General features: G+C 40.5%; 1 protein-coding gene across 1 annotated transcript in view; it reads right to left on the bottom strand.

Annotated features, from left to right (window-relative positions):
• Window positions 1-26,120, bottom strand: part of LOC140454347 (adenosine deaminase domain-containing protein 1-like) — an 83,944-nt gene that overhangs the window by 6,054 nt on the left and 51,770 nt on the right. Inside the window, exons 6-10 of the mRNA XM_072549054.1 lie at window positions 23,697-23,822; window positions 20,113-20,254; window positions 17,364-17,531; window positions 15,900-16,114; window positions 15,114-15,348 (exon numbers count right to left, since the gene is read on the bottom strand). Coding sequence (XP_072405155.1) covers window positions 15,114-15,348; window positions 15,900-16,114; window positions 17,364-17,531; window positions 20,113-20,254; window positions 23,697-23,822 — 886 coding nt within the window. The remainder of the gene's footprint in view (window positions 1-15,113; window positions 15,349-15,899; window positions 16,115-17,363; window positions 17,532-20,112; window positions 20,255-23,696; window positions 23,823-26,120) is intronic.

The following is a 26,120-nucleotide window of genomic DNA, read 5'->3' as shown; positions in this document are numbered from 1 at the left end:
CAACTCACATGGATCACAAGTGACTTAATCTTCTGGATTAGTTTATATGGGACCTTTACAAATACTTTAACCAAGTTCATGTAGACAGCATCCACTCCCCTTTCCTCAAAAGCTCAAGTTTGAGACAAAACCTCCCCTGCACTAAGCTATGCTGACTATTCCTAACAAATCCATTATTTTCCAAACACAAGTAAATTCTGATCTTAAGCATTTTCTCCAATAATTTCCTTACCACTGACGTAAGGCTCACTGGCTTATAACTTCGTGGCTTTATCCCACTGCCCTTCTGAAATAAAGGAACAATATCTGTTATTCTCCAGTCTTCTGGGACCTCACATATGACAAAGATCTGTCAAGGCCCGAGCAATCTCCTCCCTTGACTCCCTTAGTTAGAGGCATGGGGACTTATCTACCTTAATATTTTTCAAGATACCCAACCCCAACTCAATATCAACGTGCCCTAGAATATTAACATACCTTCCCTCATCTTATCATCCATAGCCTTTTTCTTGGTGAATTCCAATGCACAGTACTGATTAAAAGAAGTACCTACTTCCTCTGGCTCCATGCATAAATTCCCTCTTTTGTTCTCAAATGGACTTACCTACAAACATATGCTCCTAACATACAAATAAATAAAATGTCTTGGGATTCTCTTCAATCCTACCTGCCAAGAACATTTCATTGCCTGTCTTAGCCAACCTAATTCCTTACTTAAGTTCTTAGTTGCTTCCTTTATATTCCTTAAGGACATTATCTGATTCCACCTCCCCCCCCCACAAAAAATGCACACTAAAGTAGATTTTAGATACAAAATCATGGGGTGCACCCTCCCATATTTTGCTCAAGTGTCATTTATGGACAGTTTCATTGACTGTTTCCCTCAGTGGGCAATGGAGACTTTTCTCTCACAATCTACTGCTCTTCACCTCATCAACATGCATACAGGACCCACAGTACACTTCTTGTTGGATTGGGCAGTTGCAGAGGTGGAAGTGGTCCCTACTGGCAGGGCTTTCCGGATTTTGACATCAAAAGATGTCAAGTTTTAAAGCTCAGCTGCACATTAGTTCAAACGCTTAAGCCAGGAACTTGCAACTTGACTGTCATTATGGAGGATGAGTTAGAAATAGAAATTGGAACCCCAGTTCACAGTCTAGGACCTGACGGTTCCTGTTAGATGGGGTACTGGATAGAGGGATGTGTTCTTTACCAAAGATTTCCAAAAGAGGCAATGGCATCAGATGCTGCCAGAGTGACAGAGATAGCCACCTGGGATAGTGCAATGAAAAAACACCCCACTTAGCAATGTAGAAAGAAATTCAACGGCGTTCCGTGCTCTGCATTGATAAGCTCCATCTCATACTCACTCTGCCACTGTGCATATCACACACTAAGGCAACTGGTCTACCACTCTGTGTGGAATGCATCATCTTTGCTCAATGAATCTCACCTCAAACTCCCAAACGACTAAGTCTTTCTTGCCCTCTGCACCTTTATGTACTCACTGGGCATGCCTCACTATCTTTTTTGCTCCAGCACCACCGTTAAAAGCTCTCAGCCACTTCCATCTCACTCAATTCATCCCTTTCACCAGGGCGGTAGCGACTCAAGAAAACCCCCTTCCTGTAGATTCCATGTTTCGTTTTAGAGTTGCGCTCTTCAGTCATTATCTCCTGTGTCAGTAATTAAAAAGAAACTATTCATGGGTCAACAGCATCACTGGCTGGGCCATCTAGTTGCCCTCGAGAAAGTGGTGGTAAACCGCCCCCTTGAACCATTGCAGTCCGTGTGCAGTAGGTAGACCCACAATGCTGATAGGGAGAGCGAAACTGAAGGAATGACAATATATTTCTAAGTCAGAAGGGGGAAATGGCTTACAGATGAATTTGCAGGTGGTGGTGTTCCTGCGCTGTCCTTGTCAGATTGAAATGCCTTGTAGCCATGATGTGCTACCTGGCTTTCTGTCTGCACTAAGCCGCAAAAGCAAGGCTTTTATGAGCATTCATGCAAGTGAAAATGTGTCAGCACTAGGAAAGCAGGCTGACAGCCCCAAGATGCAGAAGATAGCAGTGTTCATCCAGGCACAGTTATCTAGTATAATCTGGACTCCCCACATAAACACAGTGGCTACAAAAACAGGTCAGAGGCTAGGAATACTGTCGTGAGTAACTCACATCCTGAATTCCCAAAGCCTGTCCACTATCTACAAGGCAGAAGTCCGTAGTGTGATGGAATACTCCCCACTTACCTGGATGAGTGCAGTTCCAATAATACTCAAGAAGCTTGACATCATTCAGGACAAAGTAAGCCACTTCATTGGCACAGCATCCACAAGTATCCACTCCCGCCATCACCGATGTTCAGGAGCAGCAGTGTGGACCATCTACAAAATGCACTGTAGGAATTCAAAAATCCTTAGACAGCATCTTCTGAACCTACAACCACTTCTACCCCGAAGAACAAGGGCAGCAGACACATGGGAACATCACCATCAGCAAGTTCCCCTCCAACTCAACATCCTAACTTGGAAACATATCGCTGTTACTTCACGGTCACTGGATCAAAATCCTGGAATTCCCTCTCTCATGGTATTGTGGGTCAATTCACAGCAGGTGGACTGCAACAATTCAAGAAGGCAGCTCACCACCACCCTCTCAAGGGCAACTGGGATGGGCAATAAATGCTGGCTCAGCCAACAACACCCACATCCCACAAATGAATAAATATAAACTATTGCAATATTGAAGCGCTTAAGTATCTTGTGAGTTAGATAGAGACTGGTGATAATAGTGTGGCAACGCTGACATTTCACTGACAGAGACTTCTGTGAACCAAGGGTGCAGGCAATCATTATCCACTGAGTGTACTAAAAGGTGCTAGAGAACAAAGGTGAGAAGCAAGCAATTCCAGACTGTTGCTCAGGCCACAGCTAGAGTATTATGTGCAGTCCTGGAATCGACATTATAGGAGCGATGTGATAACATTGGAGAGGATATGCAGAAGATTTACCGGGATGTTACCTGGGCTGGAGCATTTCAGTATGAAGAGAGATTGGACAAACTGAGGCTGTTTGCTTTACAGCAGAGATGATTAAGAGGGGACCATGACCGAGATGTATAAAATTATGGAGATAGATACGGCAGACAGGAAGTGACCTTTCGCTTGATGGAGAGATCAATAACCAGGGGGCACAGATTTTAAATTAAGAGGCAGAAGGTAACAGAAATTGAGAGGAAAGGTTTTCCCACCCAGAAAGTGGTGGGAATCTTGAACTCATTGCATATAAAACCCTAATAACATTGAAGTAGTATTTAGATGTCACCTGTGATGCCAAGTCATACAAGGCTATGAGCCAAGAGCTAGAAAATTGGAATAGAATAACTAGGTGGCTGTTTTGACTACTGTAGAGCTTCAGGACTTCAGCGTCTAGTTTTTCACCAGTACCTGGAAAAGTCATAAAATGCATTGAAATAAGGCAAGATCAGCTAATAACAAAATATTAATCCATGGAAATAAGGTCTTCACAACTTAGTAAGATGTTCATGTAATCATTGAAACTTTAAAGGGGAAAATGGGACGTTTTAAAAAGGGGAGGCAATGGCCTAGTGGTATTATTGCTAGGCTATTAATTCAGAGACCCAGATAATGTTCTGGGGACCTGGGTTCAAATCCCACTATGGTAGTTGGTGGAACTTCTACTTCCAGACGTTTATTGAATTGGAGTCAAATGATGATCATGAAATGGTTGTTGATTGTCAGAAACCACATTCTCCCCCGCCCCCGGTTCACTAACGTCCTTACTTGGTCTGGCTTACACGTGACTCCAGAATCATAGCAATGTGGTTGACACTCAGCTCCTCTCTGGGCAGTTGGGATGGGCAATAATGCTGGCTGAGCTGGCCTGAGGGAGGGTCACTTGACCTGAAATGTTAACTTTGATCTCTCTCCACAGGTGCTGCCAGACCTACTGAACTTTTCCACCAATTTCCATTTTTGCTTCAGATTTACAGCATCCATAGTTTTTTCAGTTTTTAAGATGGTCACTTTAATACATGGTCAGTTTAATTGCTCAACTTTACAAAGGTTTTTAAAAATGGTCTGCAATCCTCAGGGAAGCAATATTCAATGCGTACATAATTTTCTTGGGGTCCTATTAGGGTAAAGTCGTTATAGCGCTATCGGCTTTAAGTCAGAATTCTTTGAATTTACCACTTGGTACACTGTAGCAGCCAACACTGTTCCATCAACTCATTATTACCTATATTAGGAGAATTGGCAGTAAGCGATTTTAATATAGGTGTTAGCCTGGATTAACAGTGATAGAGAGGAGGCTTTATTTTTATACACTGAGGACTGATCTTGGATCGAGATGTGATGTCAGTTCCTGGAGAGTCAGCAAGTGAGGAAGACCCTATCAGTTGTTTTAAGTGCTGCGGGCCATGATGTATTTGCTTCTGTTTTCTAACTGATGTTCAAAAATATCACAGCCATATCAAAGCAGTGCAGAACGCATTATGAACGCATCTGTTAGCAGTTCTGCTAAAAAGATCCTTTGATCAGTTAAAATGGGTTCAGAATCATAAATTTCCTGCTTTCTCCCCAAACCCTTGCACATTATTTTCATCTAAATAAATTACCCAATCAGCCAGTTCATGATTCTGAAAATCTTTATCATAACTCCTCTTTGCCTTCTTTTCTCTAAGGAGAGCAGTCCCAACTTCTTCAACCTATCTTCATCACTTGAGTTCCTCACCCTTGGAATTATTCTTCTAAGCAGCTTTATGCAGTCCAGTGCATTCATATTCTTAAATTGTGCACCCAGGTTTGTACACACACTCTCAAATGAGGTCAAACCAGTGTTTTACATAGGTTCAGCATTAATTCCTTGCACTTGTATTCTATGTCTGTAATAATAAAACTGAGGATACTGTATGCTCTATCCATTTCTCTCTACCTGCCCTGCCAGTTTTGACAATCTGAGCACATTTACATCCAGATCCTCCGTTCCTGCACCCCTCTTGGAACTGCATCACCATTGGTTTTTGAAGTGCTTCCTACCAAAGTAGATTGCCTCACATTTCTTGACATTGAAACTCATTTGCCACCTTTGTATCCATCTATGCCCTTCTGTCTGACTCTCTGTCAGAGAGTCAGATTCATACAGCGCGTAAACAGATCCTTTGGTCCAACTATCCATGTTGACCAAGGTTCCCAAACTGGACTTCTCCCATTTGCCTGTGTCAGGCTTTGTAAACCTTTCCTATTCATGCACCTGTCTAAATATCTTTTAAATGTTGCAACTGTACCTGTATTTGCTAGTTCCTCTCACATTTCACTCCACATTTAAACCACCCTCTGTTGAAGTTGCCCCTCATATCCCTTTTAAATCTCTCTCTTCTCACCTTAAAAAATATATCCCCCAGTTTTGAACTCCTCCACCCTAGGATAAAGACCTTTCTATTCACCTTATTTATGTCCTTCATGATTTTATAAGCTTCTATAAAAGGTCACCTCACAACCTCCTATGCCCCAGTGAAGCAAGTCCTAGCCCATTTAACTTTTCCTTGTAACTCAAACTCTCCAGTCCTGGGAAGATCCTGGTAAATCTTTTCTGAACCCTGTCCAATTTAATATTATTCCTATAGCAGGTCGAGCAGAACTCCAAATGTGGAATCACCAACATTCCATAAGACCTCAACATAATGTCCCACTCCTATACTCAGTGGCCTGAGCAATGAAGGCAAGCCTGCTAAACATCTTCTTAACCACCCCCCTAGCAATTTTCAAAGAACTATGTACCTGAACCTCCAAGTCTCTCTGTTCGACAACACGACATATGCCTACCATTATCTGCATAAGTCTTTTCCTTGTTTGCTGGACCAAAATGCAACATCCTGTATTTATTCAAATTAAACTCCATCTGCCACTCCTCAGCCCACTGACCCAGCTGATCAACATTCCTTTGTAATCTTTGATAACCTTCTTCACTGTCGACTATAATCATCAGATTTGGTGTCATCTGTAAATGTACAAACCATGCCTTCTAAATTCTTATCCAAACTGTATTGTATAAAATGACAAACAACAGTGACCCAACAGTGATCCTTGAGGAACACTGTTGGTCACAGGCATCTCGTCTAAAAAACAAGCCAGTTCTGTATCCAATTGGCAAGCTCTCGCCGAATCCCAGGTGATCTAACTTTAGTAATCAGTCTACCAAGTAAAAATTTGTCAAAAGCTTTACTGAAGTCCACGTAGACGACATCACCACTTTGACCTCAATCTTTTCAGTTACATTCTCAAAAAACTCAATCAAATTAGTGACACACCACTTCTCACACACAAAGCCATGCTGACTATCCCGAAACAGTCCCTGACTCCCCAAATGCACGTAAATTCTTTCTCTCAGAACCCCCTCCAACCAACGTACCCACTGATGTTAGATTCTGTAGTTCCCAGGCTTCTCCTTACAGCCATTCCTAAATAAAGACACAACATTAGCCATCCTTCAGTCCTCTGGCACCTGACCTGTGGCTATAGATTATATAAATATCCACTAGGGGGATATTTTCTGTTTTTTTTTCTTAACTTACCACAATGTTCTGGGATAAAACTGCACAGGTCCCCGAGATTTATCCACATTTTTTTTTCCCAAAGACCTCCAGCACCTCCTCTTCTATTACGCAGACATTTATTCAATATATCAATGTTTATTTCAGAATTCCCTAGCCTCAGTCTTTTTCCACAGTAAAGACTGACATGGAATATGAGATAAGTATAGAACGTTGCAGTGCAGTACAGGCCTTTTGGCTCTTGAAGTTGTGCTGACCTGTGAAACTAATCTGAAGCCCATCTAACCTACACTATTCCATTATGATTCATATGTTTGAGGAGAAAGTGAGGACTGTTACGCTTTTCCAGCAACACATTTCCAGCTCTGATCCATATGTTTACCTAATGACCGCCCCATCTCCTGTGATTCCACACAGAGATGACCTCCTTGATATTTAAGAGGCCTATCTTCTCCCCAATTGCTCTTAATATGCTTGTAGAATCTGTGGATTATCCTTAAACTCAAAAAGCATAGCAAAAGCTATGAAGATGAAACCGAGGAGTTAATAGTGGGCAACACTGAAATGAGAGAAGCGCTAAATCAATACTTTGCCTCAGTTTTCACAGCGGAGAACCATAGTACAGGTATGCTGTTTTGGAAAATGTAGAGGGTGATGGATTCTCAGGGGAACGTAGCACAAACAGCCAAGTTTCTGGTGCTGAGACTGGATCTAATGTAATGAGGGGTATGTAGAGTTCCAAGAGATCAATTGTGTTAGGGGATTCTCGAGCCAGAGGTACAGACAGACGTTTCTATGGCCAGCAGAGAAAAAGCAGAATGGTGTGTTGCTTCCCTGGTGTCAGGATCAAGGATGTCTCAGAGAAGGTGCAGAATGTTTTCACGGGGGAGAGGGGCCAGCAAGAGGTCATTGTCCACACTGGAACCAACGATATAGGAAGGGAAAAGGTTGAGATTCTGAAGGGAGATTAGAGAGAGCTAGGCAGAAATTTAAAGTGCATTTATTTCAATGCAAGGGTCCTAACAGGGAAGGTAGATGAATTCAGGGCATGGTTAGGGACAAGGGACTGGGATATCATAGGAATTACAGAAACGTGGCTCAGAGATGGGCAGGACTGGCAGCTTAATGGTGTGGGTGTGTGTGTGTCTGTGTCTGTATCTGTGTGTTTGTGTGTTTCTTGATAAGGGATAGCATTACAGCTGTGCCGAGGGAGGATATTCCCAGAAATACATCCAGGGAAGTTACTTGGGTGGAACTGAGAAATAAGAAAGGGATGATCACCTTATTGGGATTGTATTATACACCCCCTAACAGTCGGAAGGAAATTGAGAAACAAACTTGTAAGGAGATAATAGGGTGGTTATGGAAGGGGATTTTAACTTTCCAACCATAGACTGGGACTGCCATACTTTTCAGGGTTTAGATAGAGAGGAATTTGATAAATGTGTACAAGACAATTTTCTGATTCAGTATGTGGATGTACGTACTAGAGAAGGTGCAAAACTTGACCTACTCTTGCGAAATAAGGCAGGGCAGATGACTGAGGTGTCAGTGGGGGAGCACTTTGGGGCCAGCGACCATAATTCTATTAGATTTAAAATAGTGATGGAAAAGGATAGACTGGATCTAAAAGTTGAAGTTGTAAACTGGAGAAAGCCAATTTTGATGGTATTAGACAAGAAGTTTCAAAAGCTGACTGGGGGCAGATGTTTGCAGGTAAAGGGACGGCTGGAAAATGGGAAGCCTTCAGAAATGAGATAACAAGAATCCAGGGAAAGTATCTTCCTGTTAGGGTGAAAGGACAATAGACAATCTGTGCAGGAGTAGGCCATTCTGCCCTTCGAGCCTGCACCACCACTCAATATGATCATGGCTGATCATCCTTAATCAGTATCCTGTTCCTGCCTTATCTCCATAACCCTTGATTCCACTATCCTTGAGAGCTCTATCCAACTCTTTCTTAAATGAATCCAGAGACTGGGCCTCCACTGCCCTCTGGGACAGAGCATTCCACACAGCCACCACTCTCTGGGTGAAGAAGTTTCTCCTCATCTCTGTCCTAAATGGTCTACCCCGTATTTTTAAGCCGTGTCCTCTTGTTCAGCACTCACCCATCAGCGGAAACATGTTTCCTGCCTCCAGAGTGTCCAATCCTTTAATAATCTTATATATGTCTCAATCAGATCCCCTCTCAGTCTTCTAAACTCAAGGGTATACAAGCATAGTTGCTCCAATCTTTCAGCACAAGGTAGTCCCGCCATTCCAGGAATTGCCCTCGTGAACCTACGCTGCACTCCCTCAATAGCCAGAATGTCTTTCCTCAAATTTGGAGACCAGAATTGCACACAGTACTCCAGGTGTGGTCTCACCAGGGCCCTGTACAGCTGCAGAAGAACCTCTTTGCTTCTATACTCACTCCTTCTTGTTATGAAGATCAGCATGCTATTAGCCTTCTTCACTACCTGCTGTACCTGCATGCTTACCTTCATTGACTGGTGTACAAGAACACCCAGCTTTCTTTGTACTGCCTCTTTACCTAAATTGATCCCATTAAGGAGTAATCTGCCTTCCTGACCTTGCCAGCAAAGTGGATAACCATACATTTATCCACATTAAACTGCATCTGCCATGCATCTGACCACTCACCTAACTTGTCCAGGTCACCCTGTAATCTCCAAACATCCTCCTCACATTTCACCCTGCCACCCAGCTTAGTATCATCATCAAATTTGCTAATTTTATTACTAATACCATCTTCTATATCATTAATATATATTGCAAAAAGCTGAGGTCCCAGCACCGATCCCTTGCAGTACCCCACTGGTCACTGCCTGCCATTCCGAAATGGAGCAGTTTATCACTACTCTTTGTTTCCTATCACCCAACCAACTTTCAATCCAAGTTAGTACTTTGCCCCCAATACTATGCGCCCTAATTTTGCTCACTAACCTCCTATGTGGGACTTTGTCAAAAGCTTTCTGAAAGTCCAGGTACACTACATCTACTGGATCTCCCTCGTCCATCTTCAGAGTTACATCCTCAAAAAATTCCAGAAGATTAGTCGAGCATGATTTCCCCTTCATAAATCCACGCTGACTCTGACCTATCCTGTTACTACTATCCAGATGTGTCGTAATTTCATCTTTTATTATAGACTCCAGCATCTTTCCCACCACTGAGGTCAGACTAACTGATCTATAATTTCCTGCCTTCTCTCTCCCACCTTTCTTAAAAAGTGGTACAACATTAGCCACCCTCCAATCCGCAGGAAATGATCCCGAATCTATCGAACTCTGGAAAATAATCACAACACATCCATGATTTCTCGAGCCACCTCCTTCAGTACCCTGGGATGTAGACCATCAGGCCCTGGGGACTTACCAACCTTCAGATCGAACAGTCTCTCCAACACCAATTCCTAGCAAATATAAATTTGCTTAAGTTCAGGTCCTTCAGCCACTGTTACCTCAGGGAGGTTGCTTGTGTCTTACCCAGTGAACACAGATCTGAAATACCAATTCAAAGGAAAGGCTGGTAGGTATAGGAAATGTTGGATGACTAAAGAAATTGAGGGTTTGGTTAAAAGAAAAAGCATATGTAAGGCATAGATAGGATAGATCGAGTGAATCCTTAGAGTATAAAGGCAGTAGGAGTATACTTAAGAGGGAAATCAGGAGGGCAAAAAGAGGACATGAAATAGCTTTGACAAACGGAATTAAGGAGAATCCAAAGGGTTTTTACAAATTCATTAAGGACAAAAGGGTAACTAGGGAGAGAATAGGGCCCAAAATCAACTAGGTAAAAACAAATGAGAGAATAGGGCCCCTCAAAGATCAGCAAGGTGGCCTTTGTGTGGAGCCGCTGAAAATGGCGGAGATCCCAAATGAGTACTTTGCATCAGTATTTACTGTGGAAAAGAATATGGAAGATATAGACGGTAAGGAAATAGATGGTGACATCTTGCAAAATGTCCAGATTACAGAGGAGAAAGTGCTGGATGTCTTGAAACAGGTAAAGGTGGGTAAATCCCCAGGACCTGATCAGGTGTACCCTATAACTCTGTGGGAAGCTAGAGAAGTGATTATTGGGCCTCTTGCTGAGATATTTGTATCATCGATAGTCACAGGCGAGGTGCCGGAAGACTGGAAGTTGACTAACGTGGTGCCACTGTTTAAGAAAGGTGGCAAGGACAAGCCAGGGAACTACAGACCAACGATCCTGACGTCGGTGGTGGGCAAGTTGTTGGAGAGAATCCTGAGGGACAGGATGTACATGTATTTGGAAAGACAAGGACTGATTAGGGATCGTCAACTTGGTTTTGTGCGTGGGAAATCATGTCTCACAAAATTGATTGAGTTTTTTGAAGAAGTATCAAAGAGGATTGAGGAGGGCAGAACGGTAGATGTGATCTATATGGACTTCAGTAAGGCTGAAGGTTCCCCATGGGAGACTGGTTAGCAAGGTTAGATCTCACCGAATACAGGGAGAACTAGCAATCTGGATACAGAACTGGCTCAAAGGTAGATGACAAAGGGTGATGATGGAGGGTTGGTTTTTCAGACTGGAGGCCTGTGACCAGTGGAGTACCATAAGGATCGGTGCTGGGTCCTCCACTTTTTGTCATTTACATAAATGATTTGGATGCGAGCATAAGAGGTACAGTTAGTAAGTTTGCAGATAACACTAAAATTGGAGGTGTAGTAGACAGCGAAGAGGGATACCTCAGATTACAACAGGATCTTGACCAGATGGGCCAATGGGCTGAGAAGTGGCAGATGAAGTTTAATTCAGATAACTGCGAGGTGCTGCATTTTGGGAAAGCAAACCTTAGCAGGACTTATACACTTAATGGTAAGATCCGAGGGAGTGTTGCTGAACAAAGAGACCTTGGAGTGCAGGTTCATAGCTCCTTGAAAGTGGAGGCACAGGTAGATAGGATAGCGAAGAAGGCATTTGGTATGCTTTCCTTTATTGGTCAGAGTATTGAGTACAGGAGTTGGGAGGTCATGTTGCGGCTATGCAGGACATTGGTTAGGCCACTGTTGGAATATTGCGTGCAATTCTGGTCTCCTTCCTATTGGAAAGATGTTGTGAAACTTGAAAGGATTCAAAAAAGATTTACAAGGATGTTGCCAGGGTTGGAGGATTTGAGCTATAGGGAAGAGGCTGAACAGGCTGGGGCTGTTTTCCCTGGAGCGTCAGAGGCTGAAGGGTGACTATACACAAAATTTACAAAATTATGAGGGGCATGGATAGGGTAAATAGGCAAAGTCTTTTCCCTGGGATCAGGGAGTCCAGAACTAAAGGACATAGGTTTAAGGTAAGAGGGGAAAGATATAAAAGAGACCTATGGGGCAACCTTTTCACACAGAGGGTGGTACGTGTATGGAATGAGCTGCCAGAGGAAGTGGTGGAGGCTGGTACAATTGTAACATTTAAAGAAGAATTTGGATGGGTATATGACTAGGAAGGGGTTGGAGGGATATGGGCCGGGTGCTGGCAGGTGCGACTAGATTGGGTTGGGATATCTGGTCGGCATGGACGGGTTGGACTGAAGGGTCTGTTTCCATGCTGTACATCTCTATGACTCTATTGGAACAGGCAATAGAGAGTCAATAGAAAGGATAGAACTTAGAACAATCAACATCGATAGGAAGACTTACTCAACTATTGGGATTGAGGGAAGACAAAGCCCCTGGGCCTGATGGCCTACACCCCAGGGTATTAAAATGAAGCAGCAGCAAAGATAGTGAATCCATTAGTTACAATATTCCAGATATTCCTGGACACCGGAAAGGTTCCAGTGGATTTTAGAAAAATGCTAATGTGACACCCTTTTGAAAAAGGGAGGTAGGCAATATGTGGGAAAGTACAGAGCAGTTAGTTTAACATCTGTTGTTGGGAAAGTGTTAGAATCAATTAAAGGAAGCAATATTAGAACATTTGGAAAGTCAAAACACTCCCAGAGTCATAGTTTTATGAAGGGCAAATCATGTTTGCCTAATTTGCTAGAGCTCTTTGAAGATGTAACTAGCAAACTAGATAATGAGGATCCTGTAGACGTAATTTATCTGGACTTCCGGAAGGCATCTGATAAGGTGCCGCATAGAAAGTTAATTCACAAGGTTGGATCATATGGGATTAGGGGTAATTTATTAGCTTGAATAGGTGACTGGCTGATGAACAGGAGAGAGAGTTGGGATAATTTTTTTTCTGGATGGCAAAAAGTAACTAGGCTTCGGACCTTTGACCTCAGCTATTTACAATCTACACGAATGACTTGGATATGGGGATTTGGCTCTACAGCCAAATTTGTGGATGACATAAAAATAGGCAGACAATAAATCGCAAATAGATTATAGATAGTTTAGGAGAGTTGGCCAAAACATGGCAGATTGTGTTTTGGGCGGCACGGTGGCACAGTGGTTAGCACTGCTGCCTCACAGCGCCTGAGACCCGGGTTCAATTCCCGCCTCAGGCGACTGACTGTGTGGAGTTTGCACGTTCTCCCCGTGTCTGCGTGGGTTTCCTCCGGGTGCTCCGGTTTCCTCCCACAGTCCAAAGATGTGCAGGCCAGGTGAATTGGCCATGTTAAATTGCCCGTAGTGTTAGGTAAGGGGTAAATGTAGATGTAGGGGTATGGGTGGGTTACGCTTCGGCGGGGCGGTGTGGACTTGTTGGGCCGAAGGGCCTGTTTCCACACTGTAAGTAATCTAATCTAATCTAATCTAACATGTGTAAGTGTGAGGTCAAGTGTCTTGGTTGGTAAAATGGGAAGGTGACTTATTATATAAATGGGGAGAGACTTCAGCGTGCTCCAGTGCAGACAGATCTTGGCGTCCTTGTTCACAAGCCACAGAAAACTAGCATGCAGGTACTGCTGATAACAAGTGAATGGAATATTAGCTTTTATAATAGAGTAATAGAATATAAAAGGTATGGGAATATTGTTGCAACTATACTAAGCATTGGTGAGACCACACGGAGTATTGTGCGCAGTTTTGGCCCCCTTATTTGAGGAAAGATGTAGTGGCATTGGAAGCAGTTCAGAGGACATTCATTAGACTGATCCCAGAGAGGAGAGGTTTGTCGTATGAAGACAGAATGAACAGTTTAGGCCTATAATCATGCAATTTAGAAGAATGAGCAGAGATCAAATGGAGGTATTCAAAATGATAAAAGGTATGGATAAAATAGACGTGGAGCAGATTCTTCCTCTTATGGGGCATTTTCAGACAAGAGGTCATGGTCTTAGTATAACGGGCAGCAAATTTAAAACAGAGTTGAGAAGGAACTACTCCCAAAAGGGTTGTGAATCTGTAGAATTTGCTACACCGAAGTGCGGTGGATGCTGGGACAGTAAGTAAATTTAAGGCGTTAGACAGATTTTTAATTGATAATGGGTTGAAGGGTTATGCGGAGAAGGCAAGAAAATGGGGATCAGGAGCATACCAGCAATGATCGAATGGGGGAGCAGACCTGATGGGCCAAATGGCCTAATTCTGCTTGTATATCTTATGAACTTATCATGTTCCAAGGCTCTCTCATATCCCCTCTTTGCCTTTCTGATTTCCCTCTTGAGGACGCACCTATACCCCTCAGACTTCAGGAGATTCACTTGATCACAGTTGACTGTACCCAACATATGCCTCCTTCTTATTGTTGACCAGAGCTTCAACATCTTTATTTATCCATTGTTCCCTACCCTTACTCTTCACCTCTGAATTTTTGTTATCTCACTGAAAGCCTCTCACTTGCCAGTCAACCTTTTACCTGCAAAGAGACCTCAATCAACTTTTTAAAATTCCTGCCTTGTACCATCAAAATTTGACTTACTCCAATTAATTTTTATGCAAGGTCTATCCTTTTTCATAACTATTTAAAAACCAATAGAATTATGATCACTGGTCCCAAGTGCTCCCCCACTAATAACGGAGTCACTGCATTGCCTTATTTCCCAAGGTCAGGTTTTGATCCTTCTCTAGAAGGTATATCTACATATTGAAGAAGAAAATTTTCTTGAGCCTATTTAACAAGTTCCTCACCATCCAAGGACTTAACACTATTGCAGTTCCAGGTTATGTTCGGAAAGTTAAAATTCCCTATTACACACATATATATTTTTGAGGTTGCTACATACTTGCTCCTCTGTTTCCCATTGACTACTGGACGGCATATAGTACAATCCCATGAAGGTGATAATCATCTTATTTCCAATTTACACCCCTCAAAGACAACTAAGTTTGTGTCATCTACAAACTTTGAAATTGACCCATGCACAGCAAGATCTAGATCAATATAAAATCAAGAAAAGCAAAGGTCTCAATATCAACCTCTGGGAAAGTCCACTAAAAAGCTTTCAACCCAAAAAACATATACAATGGCCATTCATTACTCCCCATTTCCTATAACTTGGCTAATTTTGTATCCATGTTGCTACTGACAATTCTATTCCATGATTGCATGCATCAGTTTTAAACATTTGTATTTCAGGAACTGTATAACCCTTGCTACTAAAGCATGATCAAACAGACTTACTCTTCTGTAATCACTCCTGTCACCCCATCCACAATTTCCACGGTGTTATCTCCCCTACACCAGTTTATGCTCAGCTTTCCGTAAAGTGGATCCGCCTCCTTAGGTTCCCCCTCACCACAATGGGAGAAATGTGCTCTCACAGCAGTGAACAGGTCAGGAAGTTTCTCATTCAAACTCTCATCCACACGTTGATTGATTGCTTTTGTGACAATCTGCATCGGATGAAACGGGCCAGCTGATTTTAAAATATAAAAAGAATGCACTTTGAGAAGAGTTATTTTTCCCTAATTTAACATTCACCATCAAGCTGATAAATTTGGATTTGAAGTAATATTATTTATTATTCAATATTTTTTTAAAAATTAAGAATGTGACTCTGAATGTAATGTTACAAAGGCACAATCTCAATGATTCACACAATGAGGGAACTTAATCAGTGACCAAATATTAGACCAAAACATCCAGAATAAATTCAGAGCAAGCACCATGGGTGAGCAGTAAGGATGGATTTGAAAAGTCATATACACAATAATTACATCCTTTACAGCTTTAGTGCAGGTGTTCCACTTGTTCTGTGGATACAAAGATAACGCATCCCAATGCAGTGTGCCCACGAATACATATACAGAAGTAGTCAGACTGCTAGGAGTTACAGACAATGAAGAGGTATACGGTTTATAATTCCAGCTGAGTAGATAATGCAAAGTTAGTTCCTGTACAGTTCAAAACCCACACTGAGAAACAACATTTTCAAGTTATTTCTTGAAGTGAAACCTATGCACTTACGAAGGACAATACTGGTGATGTACAGTGGCTTGATAAAGTGGCTGAGCAGAGCTCCCTGGACTCCCAGCACCATCCATCGGCTTAGTTTATCACTTGCTGTCATACAGCATACGTGAGTTGCTGTCACACTAGGGCGACAGCTTGCTGCTGGCATGATGGAACCTTTGGAATGAATGTGAAGTCTCATTTCAGGGTTTCGGTATGGCACAGGGTCCCTGGAGAAGACAATTCTACAGTTAAGATTATTAATTAGATGATACAGGAACAGTAATTGCATCTGAAACTACATAGCATAGATCTGACAAGGTAGAATGCAAATACCCTATCTGCACTATTCATTTCATTCCATGTGAACACCCCCAACCAAAAATAGACTAGAGGGTCAGTATTAAACTGCCAATGTGTCATAAAAGTGCAACGTGTAACTAGTTATAAAATGGAGAATTGTTCATTGCCAGAATAAATGGGCAACAATTGCTCCAAACTATTTCCTTCACATCCTATTTTTCTCACTTTTGGAAGAAACTAAATGTTCGACATGACTAATAGCTTCCAGTTTCCTTGCCGTAAGCAACTCTTATTTTTTAAAGCCATTAACATCCAAGCTACTGACATCTCCAGTTGCACCTGAGTGTACGGTCTTTCTGTTTCTTCCTCTCGAGGACCTTTCCACCATCATCCTCCTCACCTAGCTCAACCTTGTTCTCACTTTGAATGAATTCTCCTTCAACTATACCTCAGTTTCTGAAAGATGTTGCAATGGGTTTCTGCATGGGTCTTACCCATTTGTGGATGCATGGAATATACATCTTGGCTCCAGTTCTATAAATTTCACTTTTATTTCAGATTTTCAGTATATTGTTCTCATATGGGTCAAACATCTACTGGACAGGCTTGCCAGAAAAGTAGGGGTTCTGTAAATAGTAGATAGCGGTGGAGAGGAACCTCGATTATCTGAGCGACACGGACAGGAGTACTTTGTTCAGATAATCAAATGCTGGATAACAGTTTAGCCAAGCATCAGAACCTTGCGATCTTGTTTGGATAATCGAATGCCAGATAATCGAAGTTCCTCTGTATCTTGCTTTTAATTGGTTAAATCAACACCAAAATTTTGAGAACACACATTTCAATCTCTTCTGGGAAGAGCCTGTGGGGTACATTATCAAATTTGGTCTATTACACTCCAGATGCTCTGTACCACATTAAAAAGTAGTGTGTGCTACTTAAATTAACTTTAGCGTTCCATAACCAAATAGGATGCAAAGGATTGAATAGTTACTAGCACACCTCTGCAAGTAGACTTTAATACCTAGATCCAATTTATTAATTTTGTTTTCATTACTTTGTGGAATTAATCCTTTTTTGTAAAATTATAAGTTAATTGACAAATATTTCTATTTCTAATCATAAAATTCTCCTCCATTATTCAATATTGACTGGGCCACAACTAAGTACACTTACATGAGAATGCTCTGAGCAGCCCCCTTTGGAACTTTGCTAAGGTAGAGATGGAAAAAAATATTTTTCTTGAGGGATAGCAAATCACTTCCTGAAGACTTGTAGAAGATGCATTTTTCTAAACCCACAGGATCATTACTACAGAACAGAAGGAGCTGCTTAAACAAATATCTGCAAAATTAAGAGAAATGTTACTGGTAAAAGGAGAATATCACAACAATGTACCTGATGGATGAGCCGCACTTTGAAAGCTTGTGATTTCAAATAAATCTGTTGGAATATAATCTGGTGTTGTTTGACGTTTGACTTTGTCCACCCCATTCCAACCCCAGTACCTCCACATTATACACTAGTGTTACAACAGACAAAGGCTTTTGCCATATTTTTTCCCTTTCTCTATCTGCCTAATTACAAAAAGCCATGTTTAACTGTGACTGTTTGAAGTTGAAACAATTTATTATCACAGTATATTGGAAACCATGACAGGTATTTTGAAGGTTGCGCATTCAGTTAATTAGAAGTTTCCAGGCAGTAGTAGAAAATTTTTTAAAAATTAGTTCTTATGCTCTGAAGTTGGGGACCTATCAACAATTACCATCTGGGATCAAAGGAAAAGTGATCGAGCTCCTCAAAACAAGTTTCTTGCTTGTTCTCATTCAAGTGTGTGTGAGAGAGTGAGTGAGTGAGAGAAAGAAAGAGAGAAAAAAAAAGAGAAAAAAGAGAAAGAGAGAGAGAAGAAAGACAGAAAGAGAGAAAAAAAGAGGAAGAGGGAGAGAGACAGAAAAAAGGGAGAAAGACAGACAGAGGAAAAGAGAGAGTGAAAAAGAGAGAGAGAAAAAAAGAGAGAGAAAAAAAAGAGGTAAAACGAAACAATATCATCAATTTCTACAGCAGGGCTAGGTATAATAGGGGACAGCAAAGATACAATTAGGGAACATATGAGAATAAGTGCAAGAGCTTCTTCACCACAATGAGATATACAGTATTCATTGATTTCGGTTTACAGGTATTGGATGGTTCACACAAAGTGGTCAATTTTCTTCAACATTAAACATGACAAAATCCTTCAGTCAAGAAATTGGATGTTGCCAGGCAATAGCTGTGACATCCTTTAGAGGGTGCCATTGTGCTATTTCATTCAAAATTGCAAGGCATCAGTCTTCTTAGACATTGTCTGACAATCCAAACTGCTCACCAGGTTATGTACTGAACTACATTACATTGTGCAGAGTGTAATTGTGCAGAGGGCAATATACATACTCCCTCAGCCCAAAAGACATGTCTTACAGGTACATCTAGGAGAAAGTGAGGACTGCTGCTTGGAATACTTCCCTGAACAAAGCAGCAATTAGACTTTCTTTTAAAAAATGAACTTGTATAACACTGAGCAAGAAAGCACTGAATTGGACTTTTGAAGTTTTACTTTTTCAAAAAGTTATATCTCAATAAAAACAGACTTTTTCAAGATAGATATAACAAAAAAAGATTCATTTTGATGCAATAATTCCCTTGGAGTGATACAGAAAGCATGGATTGGTGATACACTGGGGAGACAATTTGTTGACAGTACAGTGGATCTTTGGGATGGATGTAAAGTTACATTTTAGGGATTCAGTATCTTGCACAGAATATTAAAGATCATAAGAAATCTAAGAAATATGATCAGCAATTCTGTCTGAAACTGCACAACATATAGCTGACAAGCCAAATTGCATTGATTCTGTTTGAACAGTTAATTTTGAGTGAAAAAAAAAAGGTTGTGTGTTAAGGTGCCATATAAAATCATAAACATGCAACCCAGAACTAGTTATAAAAAAAGTGAACTGCTAATCTTAAGAAAATTTTTAAAAATTCTGAAAGGATAATATTGGACTTAATTAACTGTTCTTCTCCACAGATGAATTCAAACCTGCTCAGTTTCTAAAGCATGTTCTGGTTCCAGTAGTACTTTGCTTTTGTTTAAATGAAAAATACAAGCTATTTCATGGTACAGGCTAATGAGAACACTCAATAGATTAATTAAAATACAATGCAATTTCCACTGACTGCAGATTCCAACATACAAATGATATAAGGGCACAAGAAAAAGGGTTCTACAATCTTGTGTAGTGTTAAACGTATCTTTGGAAAATAACAGTCCATCAACAAGCATTGGAATTTGGTTTAGCATGCTTCAAGAACCATTTATGTCAAATTTACAATATCCAATGCTTGAAGTGGCACTGATGCAGAAGCTTCAAGAATCAGCAATACAACTGTCAGTTCTTCAAACATCTACATCAGTATCATATTGGAATCCTCAGTCTTGAGAAGCCACAGAGGACAATAAAGCCATGTATGGCTTGGTCATGCTCAAATAGTCTTCCACTACTATTTAAGTTACCCTTGTGCTACTGAACTTTAATTTTAAGTAACATGTGGATTAATGTTTTTTGCGCATTTTCTCTTCATGCCTAAGTCCATTTTCAGTCATTTCAGGCAACCAAGAACAATTGTAAAATACGAAGTCTCAGATTCTGAGGCATTCCCTCATGATTCCATTCGTTAGCTAAAAGATTTGTCTCAATTCTTATTTGCAATGCCCCTAGGAAGTTAACATTTACCTTATTTCTGTATTAAGTGAATTATTTATGAAGAACTGCTCAAGATACTGGAGCAATGAGTGTGCCGTGGATTTGATATAGATGTCTTACAATGTGTTTGAAGATAAAGAAATCTTTTTATACATGGCAAACTTTACTTGAGCCAATACCTTTGCAATGCCCGTTTTACAACCACTGCAGCATGGCAGTCATGGAGTAAACGACCATCAAAACGGATCCAACTGCTGTAACAAGTATCGCCCGTTCCTAAAGCAACCACTTCATATTGCTCACTGTTGCCATCTTCTGTCACTGCAAAATCATAAGTGAAAATAGTATATATTTTTGCAGGTGCAATATGGAAATGCTACTAAAACATGAGGATATAGAATTAATCAGTTTGAGAAGTCTTAATAAACTTATTAGCTTATAGATTCATACTTCAGAACAGAGTAATATGACAATGATTCTACTCAAAAGGGTATCTATCCAACACATCATCATCCTTGCTTTGGTTAATGTGATGAAATGCATTACAAAAGTAAAACTATAATAATGAATACATTTTAAAAATAATGAATACAGGTAAGACAGACAGGCAGGTGATTAAAAAGGCATTGCGCCTGCTTGTCTTCATTGTTCAATCCTTTGAGTATAGGAATTAGGAAGTCAAGTTGAGGTTGTACAGGACATTGGTTAGGCCTCTTCTGGAATACGATGTCCAGTCCTGGTTGCCCAGTTATAGGAAGGATATTATTAAGCTTGAGAGAGTTCAGAAGAGACTTACCAGGATGTTTCAGTGTACGGAAGGTTTGAGTATAAAGAAAGACTGGATAGGCGGAGACATTTTTCACCGCACTACTGGAGGTCAAGAGGTGAACTAATAGAAGTTCATAAAATAATGAGGGGTATAGATAGGGAAAAGGCGGTTACCATTAACTCTAAGATGGGGCATTTCAAGACTAGGGGGCACATTACAGTGAGAGAAGAAAGATTAAAATAGACATGAGGGGCAATTCATTTTTAAAAAGACAGAGGGTGGTTCACGCGTGGGTTGAACTTCCTGAGGAAGTAGTGGATGTGGATACAATCACAATGTTTAAAAGACATTTGGGTAAGTACATGAATAGTAAAGGTTTGGAGGGATATGGGCCAGGAGCAGGTAGGTGGGACTAGGTTAGTTTGGGATTATGTTCAGCCTGGACTGGCTGGAACGAAGGGTCCATTTCCATGCTGTGCGACTATGACAGCAGAATTCAGAGGAGGAAAGAAAAATCACAAAGAGCAATTTAGAACCAAAACAGAATTTATGAATTTTTCCTGAACCTTATTAAATTTAATACAGTAAAGATAATGGCTTTATTTTCCAAGATACTATTGATATTTGGCTGATTCTACCTACTTCTCCCCTTCTTTCTTGGGAGATAAAAATCAGTTCAAACAAATTAAAAACAAATTGAAATCTCTCGGTGCAAATGGAGAATTACTAAAAGTAAAGATTTCCTCCTGAATTAGTGGAAGAATTTCAGAAATGTTTTACATCCAGATTAGGAAACGAGCTAAGGCGCATTAATAACAATTATAGCTTAAAACCAAAACTGGTTACATAATACAGTAATCAGAATACAATATTCAAAAACCAAATGTTACTAAACAGCTTAATAGATATTTATTCATGAAACTACAGAAAAAATCTAATTTAAACCATTTTGGAAGCCAAAGTCCATTCACAAATACAAGTCATTGAGCAACAAGGAAGAGGTTGAAAGCAAACTGTTGCCATCTAATGGCCAGTATTTATACCATAAAATTAACATTCCAGATAGATAACCTTCTATACAACCACTACACCAGTTCGACACCAACAATTCAGGGTGATAAGATTTTAGATACTGCTTCTCGTACGTAGTCAACAAAAGGACACAATATGTAGAATGCCAGCTGGTACTGAAACACTATTCAACTGCAACCAAGTCTTGTACTTGGAATTTAATTATGAACATTAAAAAGTTATATTGTTAAAGCCTTTCATTTAGCACTCATCAGGGCAGAATCATAAGAATGCCAAATTTCAAAGGAGACAACAATTGAGACTGGATGAGAAGGGTGCATTTTGGTTTGCAGGTAGTCTTCAACTAGTGGAAATGTTACCGTAGAGAATGCAACAACAGTTTTTTGCTTTAAGTTCAAACTAGGCTACTCAACTCGGATTAGGAATGTCTCAGTATTGGGCCTTTTGCAACTGATGTTTAGGTGTGGGGCTGAGGAATGCATCCCTAGAACGTTCCCAATGGTATAACCATGACCACAGATCTCATGTCAACCGATCAGCACACTTCTCATGCTGTTTAAAAAAAAACTTGAAAACTTGGCATACTTACAATTTTGTCCTGATGAGTGCAGAGGAAAAAATATAGACAGATTCTTTTTACAGCAATACCCAACCATCCAGTGACTATTTTAATTCTATACTGTAAGAATGTTTAAAAATTCATTGATGAGATTGGGACATCACTGATTTGTCCAGCATTTATTGCCCACCCCGAATTGTCCAGAGGGTAGTTGAGAGTCAACCACATTGCTGAGAGTCTGGAGTCATAGATCTGCCAGACCAGGTAAGGATGGGAGTTTCCTTCCCTGAAGGAGTGAATCAAATGGGTTTTTCAGATCATCATTAGAGCGTTAATTCCAGATGACTTTTAAATGGAATTCAAATTCATCCAATTGCCATGGCGGGATTTGAACCTGGGTCCCTAGAAAGTTCCTGTGTTTCTAGATTAGCTGTCCATTACCTTCATGAAACTAAAGTAAGAGCATTTCCTACCAGTCTAATTTCCATCAAATCTAAATCAGAAGCATGAAATTCACTAATGCAGCAGCATAATACAATACCCTAACCTGACACTGCAACTGAGGACTCGAGAATATTCAATGCACATAACAGTTCAAATCAGGGCAGAAGATTGTCCTGACCAAAAAGGAAAACAGCCCAGCAGTCAGCTTAGGTGATTCTTCAATCTGGTGTCTTCACAGGTCAGATTTTTTAGCATTACTCTTTTGTTTAAATGTGCTTGTCATCAGTCTGTGAACTTATTTAAAAAGATTCTAATGTGGATGAGAACAGCCTTTACATTACTTTATTGCACTAAAGTAATACTGCAAAAGTGGAATAAATATCAGATTTGTTTTTAAATCTTCCAGTACAGACTGACATGACTTAAAAGCTTTGGCATTTATGTCCTGAATATTCTCCTGAATGTAGTTCAATTACAGGACATTATTATTATCACTGTCAACTGCTTATAGAGAAGCTAGGTGAGCAGGAGGGAGAAAGGAACAGAAGGTTATGGTGATAGGGCTAGAAATAGTATATTAGAGAAGACTTGTGGCATACAGACCAATTGAATGAAAGGCCTGTTCATGTTCTGCACATTGTGTTTTATGCTTGGTTAAGTCAGATATAATTTGAGTTTACTGTAAGACCACAATATCTATGATCATCAGTTACCAATACAAAATGATTTGCTTCGTAGGGTGGGGAACAACTGAATTCTTCCGTGTCACACCAGAGACTGATTCCTTTGCTTAGCGTAAGCAGGAACATTTCTCTTTTGTCAGGTTTTTACTCTCCATATTATACATTAATGATAATATTACTTTTCTAAGAAAAAGGAGAAGGGGAAGGAGGGAAAAATAAACAAGTTTTATTTATTTACACCAGAATTAAGTGCCAAACAAAGGACAGTTAATTTACCTTTCTCCACTATGAAAGCAGCAAGGTTCCCTCTGCAGCTTTTGTACTTGGGAAGAGATTCCAACAGCATATTCAATATGCAATTGCCAACTGCTGCACAACGTACCGGATGAATGATTAGATTTTCTGAAATAAATCATAAGGGGGCTCTCAAACCACTTATTTTCTAAATTTAATTAAGAAATAGAAACTAGTCATATTTTACTCCATTAACTCTGTGAAATAACCCGTCCTTTATTTCCTGCACTTCTACTCCTTGCTACTAGTTCAGAAAGTGGACAGATTTCCAGGTCCATCTAACAGGACATACACACATAGTAAGTAGCCTTATTAGTAGCAAACCAAAGTGCTTTGAATTTACACTTGCATTACATTCACTATAATGTGAGTGCTACACTTGCCCCTGAGTCAGAGGTCTGCTGATTCAAACCTATTCCAGAGGCCTGAATGCATAATCTAAGTTGACACTTGCTATAGAATGGTTGGAAACATTTTATGTCAAATAGAGGATTCTGGGTAATTCAAGATGGAAGATGGGGAAAATTTCTGGCTGTAACAGGCTGCTCATTTTTGAGGTATTGGAGGTGTTGGAGGTGATTTCCTCGAATTCTAGGAGCAGCAGTTACTATTTTGTGTTGTTACATTGTTTTAGAACTTTAGAGAAAAGAAAAAGGCAAAACAACAATACATTTAAAAGGGAGAGGTCAGTGCGTTGTGGGGGAGGGGGTGAATGAGTGAGTGAGTGGACAGGGAGAGGGAGATTTTGAATTCATGTATTGCTGCACATCGGAATGCATCTGGGAAAATTAAAAAAAACAGTGAAATTCACAACTAATCTTGGGGAACCTGTTTGGGAGCGGTCATAGCACAGAAATACATAAGTGAATATTTTAAGTGTGGCCTTACAGTGAGTAGAATGGGTTCTTTGTTAAGTGTGTACAAGAAAATTTTCTGATTCATTATGTGGATATATCTACTAGAGGAAGTGCAAAACTGGACCTACTCTTGGGAAATAAGGCAAGACAGGTGACTGAAGTGTCAGTGGGGGAGCAATTTGGGGCCAGTGACCATAGCTCTATTAGTTTTAAAATAGTGATAGAAAAGGATAGATCAGATTTCAAAAAGCTGAAGTTCTAAATTGGAGAAAGACCAATTTTTATGGTGTTAGGCAAGAACCTTCAAAAGCTGATTGGGAGCAGATGTTCGCAGGTAAAGAGATGGTTGGAAAATGGGAAGCCTTCAGAAATGAGATAACGAGGGTCCAGAGACAGTATATTCCTGTTAGAGTGAATGGAAAGGCTGGTAGGTATAGAAAATGCTGGATGACTAAAGAAATTGAGAGTTGGGTTAAGAAAAAGAAGGAAGCATATGTCAGCTATATATAGGATAGATCGAGTGAATCCTTAGAAGAGTCTAAAGGCAGTAGGAGTGTACTTAAGAGGGAAATCAGGAGGGCAAAAAGGGGACAAGAGATAGCTTTGGCAAATAGAATCAAAGGAGAATCCAAAGGGTTTTTACAAATACATCAAGAACAAAAGGGTAACTAAGGAGAGAATAGGGCCCCTCAAAGATCAGCAAGGCAGCCTTTGTGTGGAGCAACAGGAGTTGGGGAAGATACTAAACGAGTATTCTGCAACAGTATTTACTGTGGAAAAGGACATGAAAGATATAGAATGTAGGTGACATCTTAAAAAATGTCCATATTACAGAAGAGGAAGTGCTGGACATCTTGAAATGCATAAAAGTGGATAAATCCTCAGGACCTGATCAGGTGCACCCTAGAACTCTATGGGAAGCTAGGGACGTAATTGCTGGGACCCTTGCTGAGATATTTGTGTCATCGATAGGCACAGGTGAGGTGCCAGAAGACTGGAAGTTGGCTAACGTGGTACCACTGTTTAAGAAAGGTGGCAAGGACAAGCTAGGGAACTACAGACCAGTGAGCCTGATGTCAGTGGTGGGCAAGTTGTTGGAGGGAATCCTGAGGGACAGGATTTGTGTGTATTTGGAAAGGCAAGGACTGATTAGGGATAGTCAACATGAACTGTGCATGGGAAATCATGTCTCACAAACTTGATTGAGTTCTTTGTAAAAGTAACAAAGAGGATTGATGAGTGCAGAGCAGTAGATGTGATCTATACGGACTTCAGTAAGGCATTCGACAAGGTTCCTCACGGGAGACTGATTAGCGAGGTTAGATCTCACAGAAAACAGGGAGAACTAACCATCTGGATACAGAACTGGCTTAAAAGGTAGAAGACATCTTGAAAAATGTCCATTTTTGGAGAGGGTGGTGGTGGAGGGATGTTTTTTAGACTGGAGGCCTGTGACCAGTGGAGTGCCAAAAAGATTGTTGCTGGGTCCACTACTTTTCATCATTTATATAAATGATTTGGATGTGACCATAAGAGGTAGAGTTAGTAA

Source organism: Chiloscyllium punctatum, chromosome 29 (genome assembly GCF_047496795.1).
Source record: "Chiloscyllium punctatum isolate Juve2018m chromosome 29, sChiPun1.3, whole genome shotgun sequence".
Classification (NCBI taxonomy): Eukaryota; Metazoa; Chordata; class Chondrichthyes; order Orectolobiformes; family Hemiscylliidae; genus Chiloscyllium; species Chiloscyllium punctatum.
This window is presented reverse-complemented; position numbering and strand designations above follow the sequence as displayed.